Raw genomic sequence first — 23001 nt, forward strand, 5'->3', positions numbered from 1 at the left:
GCTTAAATGAGGAGAGAGAGAGAGAGAGAGAGAGAGAGATTGGCAGCAGTAAATGGAGACATTATATCAGACACTTTTGAACCATGTGATCGTAGTTAGTCTCGCCTCTTCAGTTTCCTTAAATGTCCAAAGGGGCAGCGGGAGTAACTTCGCAATATTTTCGTATGTCACCAGTTTAAGTTGTTGATCATCTTTGAGTTAAGCGTGATAAAATCCATCTAGGTTTTGTTCCCCAATGAGACATAATTCCGCACGCTGTCCTGTTAAGTAACATTGATCATGTTAAAGAGTGTGGCAGATATTTCACAAATTTTCTCCATAGTATTCTCAGAGCGAAATGTATCCATGACTGCCAATGAAGTTAGTTCCAGAAGGGTGAAATTAGATATCATGAACCAATCAGTATACGCAGAGGCCAGGAAGGCCCTTACAGGAGAGGAAGGTATAGATTTGCACCATCCGTAACCAGGCAGCTAGTGAGATTGGGTAGTTGGCCTTTGCCCGGTCGCGTTGTAGGCTGCGTGGTGTAGCCTGAGTGAACCATGGGGTTATGTGCCTTTCCAGAAGTGGATACCTCGTCACTAATAATTCCGACATCTTGACGGGAAATCGAGCCCACCTCACTCCAGGTGAGCCGAACTCACTTTTTTCTCGGCTAGGCCACCCTTTATGTCGTGAAACATTCTTTGCTCTAACTAAATATATCGCAAAGAGAAACTCTGCAGCACTTACAGCTTGTGACCTCTAGAAAGACCGCTACTCGGTGAACGATTTATGCAGTGCAGAGGGATCGTGATGGTAGCGTACTGCTAACCCCAGATATTTGTCCTTCGCAGCAGCGTCTCAGTTGTCCTCTAGCTTTCAGTCAGGAATCATGATAGGTATCTAGGGAACAGCAATACGCAAAACTCGAGTTTGGTTGCTGACTGAAATGCGTGACACTGTGAATAAATACGAAGAGAGAAAAAAATATTTACTATTTCTTGATTTAACGTCTTAGTTTCTCAAAACTTGAAGATGCAGCTTTACATTCTCATATTCATTGCAATACATGCACAATGCAAGTGACATGAAAGTTGGTTGTACAATGTTACTGACAAGACAGGTTGGATAATTTGCGCCCCACGTACACAAGGGCAGCAGGAATAATTGCTTGACATGCCTATTGAAATATAATTTTCTTTCAGCTTGTTTCGTTTCATACAAGGTCACCGATTTTAATGAGCCTCCTGCAGCTACCACTGTTCTTCTGCATCTCCTCATCTCGGTTCTTTCCTTCGAGATCTTCCAGGAGGAGCTCCATATTTTCTTAGGTCTTCTTTTACCTTCGAGTTTCGTCTTTACCATCTTCATTTCCACATTTTCTTCCCTCCGTAGAATGTGATTATAGTATCGGAGTCGGACTTCTTGCACCTCATTTTCTACAATCACTGTATTGGGCAATTGACCTACGGTACATATTGTAAATGCCTTTGCTGGCAGGACCTAGTGTTTACAGTGCACTATGTCTTCTGGTATAGGCTAGAGCAATTTTGTTACTTTCATAGATCTGTCTCTGTCTTATCCTTGGCTTTGACAATATGAAAGTGACTGAGGTATGAGTGATGCTAGTAATGCCAATTCCTTATGCAGCCAGTCCCTGCTATGAATGGTGTGAAAATTTTGCTCATAGGGTCGGTTGATGCATTTCAGTGGGCTTGGCAGACTGATATGTAATAGCAACTCTGGCTTGGTGAGGAAAGCAACGGGAAACTACTTCACTCCTCATTTCCCTAGTACGCCTCTTCAGGGATGCCTAGGCCATCTATGACAGCTGATGGCAGAGCAGTTGAGGATCCCACCAGCGGAAGCGCTGACGGACTGAACATGCATACATACATACATACATACATGCATACATATTGTAAATATGCTTGAGAACTTGAGATACCGTGACATATATCGTGTGAAATCTTAATATGCAAAACTTTTTTGAGCACTGTTTAAACAGATTAGCAAATGATCAGACCACCGAGTGAGCTGGTTGCGCGCTTAACTTTGAGCTTGCTTTCGGGAGGTGGTGGGTTCGGATCCTACCGTCAGCAACCCTGAAAATGATTTTCCGTGGTTTCACATTTTCATATCAGACAAATGTACCTTAATTAAGGCCACGGTCACTACCTTTCCAATCCAAGCTCTTTTCCATCCTTGCGTTGCAGAAACCTTCGATGAGTTGGTGCGACGTTACACCACTGACCAAAAAAAACCTTCATACCAAAATCTATAGAGAAAAAGTAAAGTCGAAAAACATACTTTGGGATAGAGGATCCCTACCTGAGCAGAAGCGATTCACCCCTGTGGGTGGGGGACGCAGATGAAGAATATACCCACGGTATCCCCTGCCTGTCGTAAGAGGCGACTAAAAGGGGCCCAAGGGCTCTCAACTTGGGAGTGTGGGTTGGCGACCACGGGGCCCTTAGCTGAGTCCTAGCATTGCTTCCACTTACTTGTGCCATGCTCCTCACTTTCGTTTATCCTGTCCGACCTCCCTTGGTTAACTCTTGTTCTTTTCCGACCCCGACGGTATTAGAGCGTTCGAGGCCTAGGGAGTCTTTCATTTTCACGCCTTTCGTGGCCCTTGCCTTTCTTCGTCCGTTACTTCATTTTTCGAAGTGGCGGATCCCTTCTTTTTCTCTCTGTCTACCCCCTGTGAGTGGGGGATGCAAACGAAAAAATATACCCACGATACCCCCTGCCTGTCGTGAGAGGCGACTAAAAGGAGTGGCCAAGGGATGATTGTATTAGCACCATGAAACTACTTTTGATTAGTACCATCTCTCGGGGAACACCAAGGGTCGCCTTTACTTTCGGGTAGTACCGCTATATCAGGTACACCAGAGGTTTGTGGTTAGTAGTAGCAGAGAGTGGTTCACTGTGGGTTTCCAGTACACGTGATTAGTATCATTGTGAGAAACATCACGGGTCTGGGCGTTGCCTGTGATTAGTACCCATTATATGAGGAACACCACGGGAATACCGGCGTCCGCGATTATTACACATAGGTGAGGAACACCATCGGTTTGCGTTGCCTATGAGTGGCGCCATTAAGTGAGAAACACCATAGGTCTGCGTTACCTGTGCGACATACAATACTTGTGAGTTGTACCATTAGTTGTGGAATACAGTCTACGCTACTTTTGATTAGTACCCGAACAGGACAAATACCATGGTTCTACTTTACTAGCGATAAGCACTATTCTGAGGGACCGTTGACCAGGATTTTGGACCCCTTTAACCAACAAGCCTCCTCGATTCAGGATTGTGTATTCGAAGTGGTCCCTTGGTTAGTAATACTATTTTTATGTTAGTTTTTTTGGGTCAGGTCCACTGATTGTTTTTAATTCATATCCCTCCATTCATTCTTCATGACATTTTTTATTTTGGTCAGTGGCTTATTTCGAACTTTTAATTTGTCATTACATTTCGTATCATTATGAGCCGATGACCTAGATGTTAGGCCCCTTTAAACAACAAGCATCATCATCATCAGAAGCGATTCTAGTACTATTGGGCGACTAAAAAAAAAAAAACTCAAACGCAAGCTTAAATAATATTTATAATAAGTCGCCATCAAATCACGAGTGATTGATTTTAAAAGAAATACATAGATATTTACATGTAACAAAGGCTTTTCAGTCTGTCAAACACACAGCAAATACAATGTAAATTATAACACCATAAACATATCTGTAAAAACACACTAACATACAAAGAATGACATGTTTCGTTCTACAAGAACATCCTCAGATTCTGTCAAATCACTTTAAAAACAATCTTATATGGGAAGATTGGAATGGACAGACAAGGAAGTGGGAAGGAAGCGGCCGTGGCCTTAAGTTTGGTACCATCCCGGTATTTGCCTGGATGAGAAGTGGGAACCACATAAACCACTTCGAAGATGGCTGAAGAGGTAATCAACCCCCCACCCCCTCTACTCAGTTCACCTCTGAATGCTGAGTAGACCCCGTTCCAGCCCTCTTACCTCTTTTCAAATTTCGTGGCAGAGCCGGGAATCAAACCGGGGCTTCCGTGGATGGCAGCTAATCGCACTAACCACTACACCACAGAGGCCGACACAGAATTTCTTATGGGCGAAAATTTTATTTTGGCAATAATCATCGCCATTTGCTAATCTAAAACAGACGGCTGTATTTGTTTTCTATTTTTGAACTGAATTTCATATGAGCGAAAAATGTATTGTATTTCGGAATATGTCGCTATTACATATTCCTTCATCAAGCAGTAACGGTGAGATCTAATCGTCAGTATAAAACACATGCTTTAACCTTCTCGTCGGAACATCTGTTTTTTTTTTTTTTTTTTTTTTTTCTTTTTCTGGCAATACGCATTTATGTCATTTACTGGTTTCGGCCCCTTGGTTGAATGGCCAAAGTAGTGGTCTTCAGTTCAGACGGCCTCGGGTTTTATTCCCGGTCGGGTCAGTGACTTTAGCCACGTTGGGTTAATTCATCTGGCTCGGGGACTGTGTGTTTGTGACCGTCTTAATACGCATCTTCATTTACATACAACATATCACACTACTAACCATCGTAGAAAGACATAGGTTCGGGTTAAGGAAGGTCATTCGGCCGCAAAACTGGACTTAATGAGCATTACAGCCAACCCCGAATAATTTGAAAAAGACCAAGAACACCGTCATGTAAACACATACGAAATGGTAATTATAAACAGTATATTTGCAGTCCCTTCGTCCCCATTCTATTGTTTATGAGTAGGTTGTGCCTGCCAAATTCACATGTAGGCCTACACGATGCGAATACATGGAAATATTTCGAGTTGTGTGTACTGGCAGGTAGTGACCGTATACCTATATCTTTTCATTATTATCTGCGCACTTCTTAGTGATAGATTTTCACCCTAGTGCTCAATAGGTCGATCACGGCAATCTTCGAGATTCGTACTGACAACCTTTGAACACAAACTATGACTCGATTATTCATCGCCATGCGACATCTGGCGTACACTTTACGTACTGCTGTTGTTTACATAACAAAGCCACCATTATACTAGGTTAGAAGGAACATGAGTGAGGAAAATAAGCCGAGTACATCACGGGAACCACCTGGTACTCCTAAACGGAAACGACCAGCCAGAGCTATACACAGCGAGGGACGGAAAATTATAGCACACGTCACGGAGTGCTGTGCTATGGAGAAAAAAAATAAAGAGCTGCTCTTCCCCCTAAGTAAGTCTATTCAACGTGCTGCCGCGTATACGGGGAAATCCGTGGCCACTATTCAAAGGATTAAGGCATTTACTGCCTCTCACCCCGGCAAATCTCCACCCACACCTGGAAAAAAGAGGTAGGTCTGTCTAACCAGTCTACCTAATCTGTTCAAACCAATATCATTATGGATAGTAGTAGGTTGTCATGTGCAAGTGTTATATGATGTTCTCCTCTTTCTCGCAGGAAGAGAACGCAAGGGAAGATAGAACTGGACGATAGCGAAAAACGTGTGATAAGGGACACCATTGAAAACTTCTATACCGTCCAAAAAGTGGTGCCTACTCTGAAGACACTGATCCCTGTGCTGGAGAAGGAAATTAAGTGGAAGTGGAGCCCAACGTCTCTCCGAAAAGTGTTGAAAGATATGGGTTTTGTGTGGAAGAAAGTCCAAAACAAACGTGTTTTATTGCTGGAGCGGGCAGACGTCGTTGATTGGCGAGAACGATTCCTCGTCCAAATAAAACATGCTAGGGAAGAAGGCAAGGAAGTGTTTTACTTGGACGAGTCCTGGATTGATAACAATATAACAAGTGGAAAATGCTGGCAGAGAGAAAAAGATGTTGTGGGTGTTACAGCATGGGGATGCTCTTCGAAACGGCTAATTATTGCAAGTGTTGGATCTGAGAAAGGGTTCATTAGAGAAGCACAATTAATATTTGAAGCCAGAAGTACCCAAGGCGATTACCATGGACAAATGAATTCCGATAATTTTGAGAAATGGTTCAGAACATCTGTGCTCCCTAATTTGCCTCCTGCATCTGTGATAGTGCTGGATAATGCACCATACCATTCTCGACAGGTGGATAAAAGTACCATCGCGGTATGATACACGAGTGACAATGGTCCAGTGGCTACAGGGGAAAGGCATTGTCTGCGACACAAAGCAAAGAAAAGAGGCCCTGTATAGATTAGTTCAGGAAAACAGGCCTCCTGAAACAAGTTATGCTGTTGACGTCATGGCTGCTGAAAACGGTCACGTCGTCCTTCGTCTTCCCCCATACAACTGTGATCTGAACGCCATGGAATTGGCATGGGCAAAAATAAAACGCGAGTTCAGAGGACACAATATAACGGGAGACATGACAGCAGGAAACCTACGACGCCTGACCATCGAGGCATTCAACTCCGTATCTGCCGAAGATTGGAAAGGGTACTGCAGAAAGGTGCACGAACTGGAAGAAGAATACTGGAGGCACGACGGTGTAATGGAATTAGCCCTGGACGATATTGTAATTAATAGTACGGCAGAGAGCAGTGACGATTGTGAGAGTGCTGTTTCTGAGGATTCAACCGAATAAAGTTGTAACATATACATATCGATTCAATCATATCGATTCAATTCAGATTTCATTTCCATTCAGTTGGCAGTACTTCTGGAACTGCGAGAGCTCGCTCGTTACTCCTCACCTCGAACAGAAATCTATCACTAAAAAGTGCGCAGATAATACACAAAGGTATCATATAACGATTTTAATGTACATACGCTGATGTGTCATTCATTGCCGGATAGCAATAAATTAATCGTGCTTTTAAAAATATACGTACATTTTAAATCGACCAAAATGTGAACAGACATGTGATTCAGAACTCTTTCAGAAACATTTTGGAAATGTAGTTGCTCATCGAAATGGATATCCTTTGCACTACTCAACGTCAAGTACTTCGAAAGAAGCTTCTTAGGTAGTAAAATGAGTTTAATCAAAAGACGAGCACACATTCAGCTTGCACTACTCAATTAAGAGACCAGAAAAAACAACTTCACATGTCTTCCCTGCTATCTTTCCCTAAAAAAGAAATATTATCTTCCTTTATTCCAATCATATTCTCATTATCTTGGATGAAAAATGTTTCATCTACAAGGTTTTCTTGACGATCTCTTCACTGCAGGTAGCTGATGTGGGGGAAGATCATAATGAATAATTATTTAATGATATTGTTTTTACGTCCCACTAACTACTGTTGACGGTTTTCGGAGACGCCGAGGTGCCGGAATTTTGTCCCGCAGGAGTCATTTTACGTGCCGTAAATTTACCGACATGAGGCTGACGTATTCGAGCACCTTCAGATACTACCGGACTGAGTCAGAATTGAACCTGCCAAATGGGGATCAGAAGGCCAGCGACTCAACTTTCTGAGCCACTCAGCCCGACTGAGAAAATCATACATCTCGTGTAAATGTGAAGGCTACTGGAACAAATTCACGGCGGAACAGCAAATATCCTGGTGCAAACCTTTTTCATTACCGTTTTTCACGGCAGACATTTAAAGGTCAAGCAACATAACTCCGAAGTACAAGGTGTGAAAGATCAGCTTCTAACTGTACAGCGGTTCATTAACGCGAAGTAAATCGATTGGTGACTGATGACTACGCGTGCACTCGGTGAAGTGCATTATCTTATGAGACATGATTCCGGAAAATTTAGTTTAGTCAGCACAATTTTACTAATCGTTTTTTACTCGGCCACCTCCCACTGCGCGGCGTTTAGTTCAAATGAGCCTTCACGACTAAGACCATCAATGGTGTGTTTCTATTATTATACACTATACGTAGTACTGTAACTCCAATCAATGTATTATATATACTTCTGTGTTATGAAGATTCACGGGGAGTCTTCTTGACTGATGGTGGGTAAAGTCCCTATATTCTTGAACAGAGAGGAGGTGGGATAGAAATGTACCCAATGTTAAATAAATAGTTTTGTTCCCTGAGCACGGCAATTTTCACAGTTTAATGCCTTTTCAAAACAATTCCAAAAAAGAAAAATCCAAGGCAACTATATTCAAAACTCATGTAGGGCTATGCCTTTTCTAATCCTACCTTCAATTTCGTATAGACAAATGTTACAATAACAATATTGCACTCAGCTACTTCCATGTTTGTTAATTATACTGCCATACGCATTGAAATACATAAGATGAAACGCTAAGATTGATTAAAACATTAAAATCGCAAATAACGCAAAGTGGTGGGGGGAAGTTATATTTCAAGATACGACTAGGAACCCGGATGGTTTAGCTCAGAATCTCAAACAGGTTTCTGTGATCTTACTCCGGACTTGACCATACTCGTTCAAGAAAAAAGCTGATGTAGTAGTGGTGATGGTTATTGTTTTTAGAGGAAATACAACTAGGATATTTATATTAATTCTTCACAAATTATATATTGTTGACCACAAGATATCATAGACTATCAGATAGAAACATATGCAGCTGATGGCCAAGAATTATCCTTGGATATTATTATTATTATTATTATTAAGAAATGCATTCCAGTTTAGATATATAGCCTACAGATGGCAATGTTAACTTATACTAGTACAACAACGAAATTCATTATTTTGCTAGTGGCTTTACGTCGCACCGACACAGATAGGTCTTTTGGCGACGATGGGATAGGAAAGGGCTAGGAGTTGGAAGAAAGCGGCCAAGGTCTTTATTAAGGTACAGCCCCAGCATTTGCCTGGTGTGAAAATGGGAAACCATTGAAAACCATCTTCAGGCGAAATTAAATTAGAACATGAATTTGCATAACAGTAACAAAATTACAATAAACAAAATTACTATCACAAATTTCGGAGAAAAATGCAAAATGCAGGGTAGGGATATTGGCAAAAAAGTTCACTGAAGACTATACAAAGTTGATTTTCAACAAAAGTAAAGTACCGTAGTTTTATTTAAAATATTAGTGCTTTAATTACTCTTGAGTAGCGAACAGGATGGACTGTTCTATATTCTCCGAATATTAGATTATCTTGAGTGGTTAATGAGATTCATTTAAAGCTCAGACAATAATTGTGGTCCACCTCCTAAAAAATCGCTGTTTGCAGCCATAATGCTAAGGAATATTTATTCAATAATACCTGGAAGGAGTCGTACGATAAGTACCGGTAGATCGAATATTGAACCTATGATCACGTTTGACATGAGAGCAAAGGTATGATTACCATCAATAGTTGGAATAGTTTCCACTCGGGGTAAGATGACCAATCCATGTCGCCCATACAGTCAAGAACCGCATTTACCGGCCTCTACTTCCTTGTATCTCATCGTCAAGGTCATGCACTTTCCCTTTCGCGTCGACTATCATCAGTTAACTGTACTTAATAACGATAAATCGAATATGTTATATTTTACACAATGGAATACGGTATATGCTCGACTTACCAGCCACGCAGACTATTAGCAACACATGTAACACTCCACCGCCCATGGTCGGCTCAGGTACTGCCAGTTGTCTTCACTACAACGCAAAGCATAATCGACAACCAATCAGCGCGCATCTGACGAGGATACGAGACACTTGGGGGCACTCGGGAAATCCCGCCCAGAGGAAGATGTGGCCGTGGCGTCATAGTGACCGGAACTAACCTAAGAGCTGAACTCTTCCAAGAAGCAAATGCCTCTGGGCAGAGGGTTACGTTGTTTGCGATTAGGGGGGGGAGTCCAGGGGGTCACCCGCCCCACCACTTTCTGGAGAATATATTCCATTTTTATTCGATTTTAGCCAACTGAAGCTAGGAATTATTAAAAGTACAAGCCCTGTTGTCTTATCAGCTAATTCCTTCTTTTATTTTCATTATTTTTTTTTACAAAATTCTTAGCGGAATTACGCACAGAATACTGTTCGTCCCGGCTAACCGATTTCTATAGCGCCACAGCAAATAGTGGAGACTTTGCACATGCTGTGAGGAAGGATAGCAGCGGTATATTCTTTTCTGCCAGGGTCATGGACACTCAGGTATAGTTCACCCGCGAGCATTTGGCAATCTGGCAGTTTCTTTAGTGTCTGTTAGTTTTTTTAGTGTGTAGTCAAATACTCAATGATTTTATTTAATTGAGGCGCACAGTTCCAAAATCCGCCTTGATCCATTTTAGCTATTTTTTCAGGAGACGAAATAAACATTTCTTGCTCATCATCAGTATAATAAATGTATTCATGTTTATTATAGCAACGTACTTGCACGTACTGATATAATTGAAGAGCTATGTACATTTCGTGACATATAAGGAAGATATTTGCAAATTAAGATTGGACAAGGCGTGTTTTGGAACTCAACATTGGATAAGAAGTGTTTTTGAACCGTCATCCTGATAAGGGCGGGGTTTGCAAATGTAGCTAAAGTTTTTTTTTTTTTTTTTTTTTTTTTTTTGCTAGGGGCTTTACGTCGCACCGACACAGATAGGTCTTATGGCGACGATGGGATAGAAAAGGCCTAGGAGTTGGAAGGAAGCGGCCGTGGCCTTAATTAAGGTACAGCCCCAGCATTTGCCTGGTGTGAAAATGGGAAACCACGGAAAACCATCTTCAGGGCTGCCGATAGTGGGATTCGAACGTACTATCTCCCGGATGCAAAGCTAAAGCTTTATAATGATAATTTTCGTCATTAATTGATATTATAATCGACATTCTTTTATTGTTTATGCTCTTTGAAATCATTAAAAATATTTTAATCGTATTATATAAAAATATAGAAGGATATGAATGTCAGTGATTAAACTCAGTATCAATCATAGTGTAATCAACTGGCGCGAAATTATCGGGAACTGTATTGCCAACAGTTACAAAGAACACACTGTGATCCTGGAACTTCATAAACTTCGTAATAATGAATACTTCATAGAGTATTCTTTGAGATACGTTCCAGTTACGGTGCACCATGTTTGGATAAGGCGGATTTTGGAAACAATATCGTAGGATAAGGGGGGTTTTGGAAACGTCACCTAAATTTGTGTTATATTTTCATGGGGACAAAGCGGGTTTAGGAACAGTTTTCTTGTTGAATAATATGTTAAATCATATAAGTTATAAAGATAAGCTAAGAACTCAATTTTCATAAAAAATGGATAAGGCGGATTTTGGAACCGTACGCCTCAATTGTATCATAACACAGTATTTCTTTTTAATTGTAATACATGTGTAATATTGTTCCTTTGGTGAAAGTTTGATTTATAACAATGAATCAAAATCCCCCCCCCCAAAAAAAGAATTATTATTCGCACCAGGGTGCGAAATCAGAAAAAACGGGGGGGGGGGGGAAGGATCTTAGGGCTTAACTGTTAGTGTTTATTTCGGGTAGTACTCGGCGGGGGAGGGGGTATTTAATTCTCTCTAAGTAAATTTTCCCCCAGTAGAGGAATATAGTAACTTTTAAATCATTTTTATTTGAATTCTGTTGTTATAACAAGAATGATAATTATTGGAAAGTTGTTCCTTGTAGGCAATTATATTTTTTTCTTTAGTCATTACACAGTTCAATAAAAGTACTAGTAACTAGTAGACACTTCGAACTAGGCGCAAGTTCATTGAATCCCTACGCGTATTCGATGGAAAAAGTCAATGTGAATCTCAGAAGTCTAGGGACTCATCTCTCTCTCTCTCTCTCTCTCTCTCTCTCTCTCTCTCTCTCTCCCTTGTGCACGGCTGGTGGGAGTTGCAATGTTGAGCAATAATTCATCTGCAACAGATGCTGGATCGTTGCACACATTTTGACCATAGAATCCTATAGCGACAAAGGAAGTAGGATTAGGATTGTATTTTTAAGATCTGCTTTAGCCTACCTCGCCCCGACACAGATAGGTCTCATGGCGACGATGGGATAGCAAAGGCCGAGGAATGGGAAGGAAGCGACCGTGCCTTAATTGAGGTACAGCCCCAGAATTTGCCTGGTGTGAAAATGGGAAACCAGGGAAGACCGTCTTAGGACTGCGACAGTGGGGTTCGAACCCACTATCTCATGGATGTAAGCTCATAGCTGCGCGCGCCCCTAACCGCACGGCCAACTCGCCCGGTAGCAAGACTGTTAACAAAATTTAACTTAATAAACTAAATAAAAGATAGAATTTCTAAACATAGAGTGTACTAAATATTGTATAGTCCATAAATTTTGTCCTATCTTTGTACCCCATCCCCATGGTACGAAATTTCCCCCCAGAATTTTTTTTCTGAAAGAAATCCTGCTAACTACCAGTGTACTAATTTGTAAAATCTTAAGTGAAAAAAATAAAAGAAAGTGAATGAATGAAGCGCGTAGCTGACGCTGAGGAAAGAAAATGTGCCAGCTGGTGAGGCCTGTTGCACTCTTCTGGACAATGATTAACGACTGAGAAATGAAGAGATTGTGGAAAGTGTTGCCGAGATGAGAGATTGAAACCGGAATAAACTTGTTCCAGCTCCGCTTTGGAGTGATCAGTGTTCCAACCCCCGGAGCGGTGGTGGGAGGCCGACGTTCTATCAACTGCATCACGTAGGCATCTTGGAAAATCATAATTTAACATTTTTGAAATGAAAATGACTATCCATTTTAAAGAGAAGGAAATTATTACAGGATAAGAAAGAAAGTAAAACGAAACTCACCTCAAAAGAAATTCTGAGGTTGTATTTCTTCAATGAGTAGTGTTGATCTGTCAAGTGACGCCCAGAGACGGCCCATATATCACCGACGGTAACTGCACCCCATATTCTCAAAGAGGGTCCATTGAGTTTAATAGTCAAAGTGTTGACCAACAAGCGATTTCTTTTGATGCTATGAGCAACCCTGAAACCTCGTTCACAAGCGGCGGTTGACATGGGCACAGAACAAATTTTTCGTATTATTTATTTCAAATGAACCAAATCGGTTTTAGAGAGTATCTTATACTCCCTCCATTGCGATACCACAGTATCACCAACCAAACCAAACAACTCAGCTGCTTTGTATACATCAGAATGACCATACAAATCACTCATATCACTCATATCACTACTCGTTTCTTTCTCAAACAATGAAAAGCATTTCAGAATTTAACTTGAAGGAAATCTTCTTTCTACTTCGTCTACTAAACCCTGAATTATTTGTCCTCTTACTCTGTCAACCTTTCTCTTTTCATCCTCCTCAGAATCACATTTGCAATACGTTAAATATGAGTACTTTTCCTTGGAAAGAGTCAAATAAACATAGCCTTTCACACGCATTTCTTTAAGGGTCTGTATTGTAGAATTAAGCTTTTTTCGATTTCGCCGTAAGAAACAGAATCATTTTGGATTGTTGTACTTAGGAGGGACAGTACATACGATATATCCAACATAAAACCCAACAACATTTTTTTTTTCTCTGAGACAACTTTCTGTATAGCCCTGCAAAATTACAACGATATTTACTGGAAACTTCACTACTTTCAGATTCACAGATTAGGTACTGCATGATGCAAGGGCAGTCCTTGAAAACTGCCAATAAACAGTCCTCATTTGAAATCCAACGAACATGGAAGAGTTTTCTGACTTTCAAGAACCCTGAAACACCTGTGACTGTCGCAATATGTCTCAGTTCAGCAGCTGCAGAAGGTCTACTGAAAAGTTTATAAAGTTCGTGTAGTACGCATTCAAAATTATGAACAGCATTCACAACACTAACAACTTGTTCAAAACAAGGCCCATTCTATGAGGCATATAATGCACGCTGATCAAGTGCGGAGATTTGTTCATCCTGATTCTAGTAGCAACACCTTCATTTCGGCCAGTAAACACTGAAGCTCCGTCCGAACCAAACCCCACAAGTATATCTCTGAGCATTTCAACATCTATGTCATCTTCTGAAAAGGCTTGGACAATTTTCTTTTCCAGCGACTTAGCATTTTGAGCAGGTTCTAGCTTATAGAAACAGTAGTAAGCGTCATTCCGTTCGTCAACGTACGTAATATACAAAATCACATGTTTTTCAGAAAACCTATACGTAGCCTCGTCCACAGAAATTGAAAAACAGTCACTTTGATAAAATTCACTAATTTTAAACTTTATTGTTCCGCAATATAATTGGTCATCGCTGCCGCAGTCTTGTCGGTATTAAGATGTGTCTCCATATCTAAGCCAGTTGCGATCTGTAGATTTATAAGCTCCGGATGATCGCGGAAACTCCACACTTTTCGCTGCTACATAAACTAACCTTAACACTTTAACAGTTATAACTAACTCTTCATTTCGACTTTTCATGAACAATTAGCGAGCATTCTCTGCTCACGCTTATAGAACCTGTTTCTTACACATTTCATTCTGCTGCACACAGTGAGAATGAATTACGTTATTTTCGTGTTTATAAACAGCGTCCAGATTCTTCTTTTTGTTTTTCCTCATTACACGGTCTTTCGAGCCTCCGTCGCTCAGGCGGCAGCGCGACGGCCTCTCACCGCTGGGTTCCGTGATTCAAATCCCGGTCACACCATGTGAGATTTGTGCTGGACAAAGCGGAGGCGGGACAGGCTTTTCTCCAGGTACTCCGCTTTCCCCTATCATCTTTCATTCGAGCAACACTCTCCAATATAATTCCATTTCATCTATCAGTCATTAACAGTGTGAATAGTCAGAAGAGTGCGACAGGCTTCGGCAGCCGGCATAATTCCTATCCTCGCCGCTAGATGGGGGCTTCATTCAATCCATTCCTGACCCGGTCGAATGGCTGGAAAGAGGTTGTGGATTTTTTTACACGGTCTTTTACCCAAGCCCCAAGGTAAATCATTAATGAAGTTCCTACCATTTACACACGTGTTGCGAATGTTTAACACGCACACTACACATTATTTACTTGACAGTCTTTCTCGTTGATGGTAAACAGCAACCAGGCTCGATTTTTCTGCCAGGACGTCGAATGCTTCCCGGTTGCCACCAGCATTGAGGATCCTGGAATATCTTCATTCCTGCATTCGACATTGTGCTCGCTGGGTAAAGGACATTCCACAGTCATCTTATGTAACACTTCATCACATTTAGGTTTTTTATTGGATTTTTTCTGCACATCATCTTCATATGTCACTGACTGAACTCGTCGTGGCTGGTATTTAGTATTTAGTATTTATTTATGAACAAACAGGCTTTCCGCCCCATTACATGTTCACAAAGCAATAAGACACAATATTAATAATTATAATAAAAAAATAATAATAATAATAATAATAATAATAAAAATAATAATAAAATAATGATAATAATAATATAATACATAAAAATAAAATAATGATAATAGAGATAATAGGAATAAATAATAACAAAAATGATAACAATTCTGTAGCAGTCCTCGGCTCGAGGATCCAGCAAACTCATCACTTGTCCTTATGTCTACAGCAACTTTCGTCACATTCCTTTTCCCTGACCTACTCCCGATCAATACCAAAACATCGACAGTCAGCACTTACATTCCAACCAGCCATAACACAAACAAAAGTCCTCCACGTTCACAACAATAAATAACACAATCCTAACCCAGCAGAAAATCATAATAACTTACAATCAAATTTCAACACTGGTCTCCCTCCACACTTACCTTAAATACCACTTTTATTTCAATGCATTACTACCTCTCATGTTGCAACTTGACCATTATTTAGCCATGCTTGATCTCATTTTAAAACCCAAGCCATGCTCAGCATTACATTTGCTATCGCAACCACCACTCATTCCGTGTCCTTGTGGATTCAGCACATACGTCATCTTCATTGTCCTCTAACTTACTCTCTGTCCAAACCATAACAACCAACATTCCGCAATTGCCCTTCAATCCATCATACACTACATTTACCAACCCGCACTTAATACAATCATCTCTCCAACTCCAAAAGTTTCAGCAATAAATTAAACCATCTCATTACCAAACCATCTTCGCCTATACCAACACTTCTCCCACACCACTTTTTTTTTTTTTTGATAAATCTAAACTAATTCAGCAATAAATAAACCATCTACATACCAACTCCCGGATTCAGATACCACCTCTTATCCACAATTTCCATTCCAGATCCACCTCATATACCTTCCACAATACACCACTAAATCTAAATTTACAACATCTCAGATTTACAAAATAACACCGCTTAACACCGCTTCTCACCATATTTCAACCATAGTCCTCAATAACTGCGACCATTTTATACCACCACTTCTCCAACACCTCATTTCAGCAATATGACACATCTTACCTTAATCGTATCTAGATACCAGGCCATCTTCACCTTAAAATACCAAACACTCATATACCATCTCTTCACCAACACCACATTCCAATCTCTACCATCCAAAACTCTTGTCCCTCTTAACCCTCACTTAGTTAGTATTAAATAAACCTCCTACCCAACCAAAAGCTAATACAGCTACCCTTCAATACCAACACATCGCTTCATATACCACCTCTCAATCTCATACCACACTATCATGCTATCCTCTCTCTTATATACATCAACAATGAATATACCACTTCACCATTGCCACATTTCGGCCTTCACAAATAATTACCATCATAACCTAATAAATTTACAGTGCATAACAATTACTGACATATCGTAAGACTTACCAATCAGCGTCAACTCCAAATATCACAATAAATATATCACTTCACCCTTACCACGTCTCAGCCTTCACAAATTATTTACCATATTTCAGTCTTCACAAATAGTTACCATCCTAGCCTAATAAAATTACAATGAATAACAATTACTGACATATCATAAAACAAACAGACCATGCCATCCTGTCCTCTTACCCAACTCCCCTAACTAAATACTCAGTCCCTATATACACTAAACCATTAAAATTTTAACCTACTATCTCCTTCCCTTATACAGATAACTATTCTACCCCCCTATTCCCCTGCCCACCCTCTAACTCACTCTCCTTCATTTTACTCTCGCAGGCCTTTTTTGTCGCACAAAAATACCTGTTCAATTCACCCCCTTTTTCCCATTGTTTAAGAATCCATCTCAGTATTGCGTTCTCATCCCCTCTCCCCAGTACTTCCCGATTCTCGGCACTCAATAATCTATGTCTTAACCCCCTCGTTCCCTCACAGTCTCTTAGCAAGTGAAACTCATCATTCACATCTCCACAAAGTACACACCTTGTCTTATCCCTGCCCTGTAACCAGCCCTTATTCCTTGGCAGACCTAAAAGCCACCACATCATCCCATATCGATTTGACCTATCAACGTATCTAATATTCAACCCTGCTATCTCCTCTATTTTCGTCAAAACAATCAGCGAATTTCTTAGTCTGCTTTCCCCCAATAATTTCTGCCTATGGATATCCCTAATTCTCCTTTCTAGTATTTTCATCCCTCTCACTTCTGTCTTTGACCAAACCTCCCCCCACAGGTGCCCTAATCCTATCCTCTCTAAATATCCTTTTAATTTTTCTAACCATCCACCCTTATACATGCTCTTAAATTGCTGTACATATGCAGCCTGTAAAACTCTCCCACCTTCCTGTCTTTTTAAATTCATCCAATATCTAACTATTCTTTTCACACCCTCTGATTCCAAATCCTCCCCACACATTAATTCCGCCCCTACATTTGCTGTACACCTCGGTAAGCCCATCACTAACTTAGCAAAACTACTAACAATCTTTCTTAGTTCCTCTCTTTTTTCATCCAGCCCCCAAACTTCTGCTCCGTATAATACCCTCCCCACTATTACCGACCTGAACACGAGTCTCAGTGTTTTATAACTGATCCCCGGGAACTTGAGTAGCAAATTTCTGACTGAGGCTAAGGCTGCCAAGCCTCTATATTTCATTCTTTTGATCTGGTCATCGTGGCTGGTAGTGACTGTATATTAGCATCACCAGTTTTAAAGAAGTTAGTACGGTAATTCAATTATTCTTACATTTTACCGCGCGTTTCTAGATTCTCGACCTCGACTGTTCATGGTCATGTACAAGCTTGCAGGCTGCAGACTGATGCCAATGGCGGACTTGGCAGCAGTATCGTCAGACAAGTTCAACTAAAATCCAGACGGGCGGGCTGTTCTGAGGAGTAAGAGAAAAATCGATGCAGCGAAGGAGAAAGAAAGTAATCGACAGAGAAGTTTATGAGAGACCATCCTTTTTCTAAGAAAGACTAGGCAAGTAGTATGGTCAACACCGGTTCTAAAACAATGGGTCTTGAGTCAGCATTTTCCCACGAGGTCATTGACCCCTACTAGTATGGCAAGGGGGTTTTATACCCGAGGTCATTGACACCTAGTTGAGTAGTAGGGCAATGGTGGTCCGCGGATTTTGCGTACGAGAGCAAGCCTAACGTCGCATACGCCATTTTGGAGGTGCCTAACCTCACGGTGGAGGGGTCTAACCTCACAGCGTCCAGTTTTACGGTCAGATACCCTTATCTCCTCATGTTGCCTAGTTTTACGGCAAATTGCCCTTCCCACCTCATGATTTTGCGTATGAGAGCAAGCCAAAATTCACAGTCACCATTTTGGAGGGGCCTAACCTCACATCCAGTTTTACGGTCAGATGCCCTTCCCTCCTCTTTTCCCCTCACAGGCACCATTTTGGAGGGGCCTAAACTCACAGGGCCTAGTTTTACCGTCAGATGATCTTTCCTCCTCCTCATCGGGCCTAGTTTTAGGGCTAGATGCCCTTCCCTCCTCACAGTCGCCAATTTGGAGCGGCCTAATCTCACAGGGACCAGTTTTACAGTCAGATGCCCTTCCCCTAAGAGACGCCATTTTGGAGGGGCTAACCTCACAGTCGTCATCTTGGGCCAAGTTTTACGGTCAGATGCCCTTTCCTCCTCACAGACGCCATTGTGGAGGGATCTAAACTCACTGTCGTCATCTTGGGCCCAGTTTTACGGCCTGGAGACTGTGAGGAGGGACCGCATATCTCCGTAAAACTGGGCCAAGATGGTAACTGTGAGATTAGGCCTCTCCAAAATTGCGTCTGTGAGGAGGGAAGGGCATCTGACCGTAAAACTGGAACCAAGATGGCGACTGTAGGGTTGGGCACCTCCAAAATGACGTCTGTGAGGAGGGAGGGCACCATATCGTAAAACTGGGCCCAAGATGGCGACTGTGAGGTTAGCCCCTCCAAAATGGCGCCTTAAGTGGGGAAGGCATCTGACCGTAAAACTGGGCCCTGTGAAGTTAGGCCCTCCAATATGTCGACTGTGAGGGGGGAAGAGGAGGGAATTTTATCTGACGGTAAAACTTGGCCCTGTAAGGTTAGGCCTCTCCAAAATGGCGACTGTGATGTTGGGCTTGCTCTCGTACGCAAAATCATGAGGCGGGAAGGCAACATGCCGTAAAACTAAGCCACATGAGGAGGGAAGGTACCTGACCGTAAAACTGGGCCATGTGAGGTTAGGCCCCTCCAAAATGGCGACTGTGAGGTTAGGATTGCTCTTGTACAAAAACAATGAGGTGGGAAGGGCAACTTGCCGTAAAACTAGACCCTGTATGGTAAGGGCCCTCCAAAATCGCGTCTGTGAAGTTAGGCTTGCTCTTGTACGCAAAATCCGTGAACCACCATTGCCCTACTACTCAACTAGGGGTCAATGACCTTGGGTCAGAACCCCCCTTACCATACTACTAGGGGTCAATGACGTGGGAAAATGCTGACTCAACACCCATTGTTTTAGAACCGGTGTTGACCATACTATTCAGGCGATGCGCGCTTTGTTCTGATTTATTGCTTAATTAATGGAACGTTCCCCTACCACGGCTAAATACTGACTGAATAAATTTGTCAGTTTGTACACTCCTTAGGTGAATATTGTCCTATTTGCTACCTATCGGAAACACACCCTCTCCAAGAAGTACAGGAGTGGTGTAAGCTCGAGGTACTTATTTTTGCCCGAGTTTCATATGGACCTGCCAGAATGAAACTTGAACTATAGGTTGCAGGTGCGGAGTTACCACCGCCACGTTGCTTTACTTCTCAAGGTCTGGCAATCATTCTATTATTTCTATATTATGTGCATTATCGCTGATGTTTTTATCAAAACAAAAATTGACTGTAGTCGGAGATTGAAACTTCAGCCAATAATATCAACTAAAAAGAACATAGAAATATAAAAACCGATATACGCGTTTTGTTCAACGAACTTTCCTCAGCAAATGAACTTTTCAATTTAACATCTGATAAACAGGATGAATTGAAACATGGAATTGTCACAGAAATTGATCAGAATTGTTAGCTTACTCAAAGACGATAATATGATGCCAATGCTCCATATCTCCTCAAATTTATGGAATACAGTGTGTTAGCTGGAACTATCGGCATGCGTAGAGTCCAGTAGCGTAGCCAGGATCGACCGTTAGTGGAGGGGGGGTATATTTACTAAATGATGATAGGACATAAAGAAGGTGTTTGTGCTTATGTGGTACGCTCATGCATGAGTGTCATTATAATCAGTAGTAGCGATTGGGAGTTAAAAGTACGGGGGCAAAAAAATATACGGAGAATACTAGGTCATGCTTGGTGACGGACGTGAGTGAGTGAGTGAGTGAGTGAGGCTCCACAGTAATCAAGTGATTTGAAGGTGTTATACAGCAGTGAAAGTGATAAAAATTTGCGGAAGTGCTACATTTGTATTCACCAATCAATATAGTCTACACAAACGTTTTGTTGGTATTGATCTTCTTTTTCTTCAAATTCGCATTGTAAAGAAAATGGGTCGCCGAAACAACGGAGTTGGAAGCCCAGCCATTACCAGTGCTGCCAACGTAGACCGCCGCGTTAAGTGCGCGCTCGACGACTTCATTAACTCGGACAGCTTTCTTGAAAAAATGTTCAGGCCACTTCGACCCGAATAACAGAAGTGGTCACAAAAGAACTTGAAAAAAGTTTAAAATTTAACATCGAAGCGTTGTCAGAGTTAACTGAAAAACTTGATAAGAACGAGGCGGAAATCCGCAAACTGAAGGAGGATATGGACGCAAAGTGATTCATTGGAGCAATATAGCAGGAGAAATACGTAAGAATTTTCGGCATCCCTGCAAGTTCGAACGAAAACTGCGATGAACTAGTGCTCAACGTGTGGAAAGCAGTAGGTGCAGAGATGAGACTTAATTACATCGGTAGGTGTCACAGAGTAGGACCTCGATCTACAGGGAAAACACGGAGGTGCAGATTGGAAAGAAATAGAGTCAGAAATGGCTGTGGAAGTAAGGAGAAATTGAAGAAACTTATTAGGAAATTGAATCTAGCAAAGAACGCAGCTAAGAATAACATGATGACAAGCATAATTGGCAATCATACAAATTTCAGCGATAAATGGGAGGGTATGTATAGGTATTTTAAGGCAGAAACAGGTTCCAAGAAGGACATTCCAGGAATAATTAATGAACAAGGGGAGTGTGTATGTGAGGATCTTTAAAAGGCAGAAGTATTCAAGTCAGCAGTATGCAAAGATTGTTGGTTACAAGGATAATGTCCAGATAGAGGAGGAGACTAATGCTAAAGAAGTATTAAATTTACATATGATTACAATGACATTTCCAATAAGATACAAAAGTTGAAAGCTAGAAAAGCGGCTGGAATTGATAAGATTTCTGGGGATATACTAAAGACAATGGGTTGGGATATAGTACAATATCTGAAGTACTTATTTGATTATTGTTTGCTTGAAGAAGCTATACCAAATGAATGACGAGTTGCTATAGTAGCCCCTGTGTATAAAGGAAAGGGTGATAGATATAAAGCTGAAAATTACAGGCCAGTAAGTTTGACATGCGTGCATGTAAGTTTTGGGAAGGCATTCTTTCTGATTATATTATACATGTTTGTGAAATTAATAACTGGTTCGATAGAAGGCAATTCGGTTTTAGGAAAGGTTATTCCACTGAAGCTCAACTTGTAGGATTCCAGCAAGATATAACAGATATCTTGGATTCAGGAGGTCAAATGGACTGTATTGCGATTGACCTCTCTAAAGCATTTGATAGGGTGGACCATGGGAGACTACTGGCAAAAATGAGTGCAATTGTACTAGACAAAAGAGTGACTGAATGGGTTGCTATATTTCTAAAAAATAGATTTCAGAGAATTAGAGTAGGCGAAGCTTTATCTGACCCTGTAGTAATTAAGAGGGGAATTCCTCAGGGCAGTATTATTGGACCTTTACGTTTTCTCATACATATAAATGATATGAGTAAAGAAATGGAATCAGAGGTAAGGTTTTTTGCAGATGATGTTATTCTGTATAGAGTAATAAATAAGTTACAAGATTGTGAGGAACTGCAACGTGACCTCGATAATGTTGTGAGATGGACAGCAGGGAATGTTGATAAACGGGGTTAAAAGTCAGGTTGTAAGTTTTACAAATAGGAAAAGTCCTCTCAGTTTTAATTACTGCGTTGATGAGGTGAAAGTTCCTTTTGGGGATCATTGTAAGTATCTAGGTGTTAATATAAGGAAAGATCTTCATTGGGGTAATCACATAAATGGGATTGTAAATAAAGGGCACAGATCTCTGCACATGTTTATGTGGGTGTTTATGGGTTGTAGTAAGGATGTAAAGGAGAGGGCATATAAGTCTCTGGTAAGACCCCAACTAGAGTATGGTTCCAGTGTATGGGACCCTCACCAGGATTACCTGATTCAAGAACTGGAAAAAATCCAAAGAAAAGCAGCTCGATTTGTTCTGGGTGATTTCCGACAAAAGAGTAGCGTTACAAATATGTTGCGAAGTTTGGGCTGGGAAGAATTGAGAGAAAGAAGACGAGCTGCTTCTCTAAGTGGTATGTTCCGAGCTGTCAGCTGAGAGATGGCGTGGAATGACATTAGTAAGCGAATAAGTTTGAGTGGCTTCTTTAAAAGTAGGAATCACAATATGAAGATAAAGTTGGAATTCAAGAGGACAAATTGGAGCAAATATTCATTTATAGGAAGGGGAGTTAGGGATAGGTATAACTTACCAAGGGAAATGTTCAATAAATTTCCAATTTCTTTGAAAACATTTAAGAAAAGGCTAGG

General features: G+C 41.1%; 1 protein-coding gene across 2 annotated transcripts in view; it reads right to left on the bottom strand.

The window, feature by feature from the left end:
- Positions 1 to 9585, bottom strand: part of LOC136856738 (modular serine protease) — a 298657-nt gene extending 289072 nt beyond the window's left edge. The window contains exon 1 of one of the 2 annotated variants that reach the window (XM_067134817.2): positions 9452 to 9585. In XM_067134817.2, the coding sequence (XP_066990918.2) occupies positions 9452 to 9497 (46 nt within the window). In that variant the 5' untranslated portion in view covers positions 9498 to 9585. The remainder of the gene's footprint in view (positions 1 to 9451) is intronic. The other variant, XM_067134818.2, reaches the window with a different exon arrangement.
- Positions 9586 to 23001: the final 13416 nt, after the last annotated feature.

Source organism: Anabrus simplex, chromosome 1, assembly GCF_040414725.1.
Source record: "Anabrus simplex isolate iqAnaSimp1 chromosome 1, ASM4041472v1, whole genome shotgun sequence".
NCBI classification, from domain to species: domain Eukaryota; kingdom Metazoa; phylum Arthropoda; class Insecta; order Orthoptera; family Tettigoniidae; genus Anabrus; species Anabrus simplex.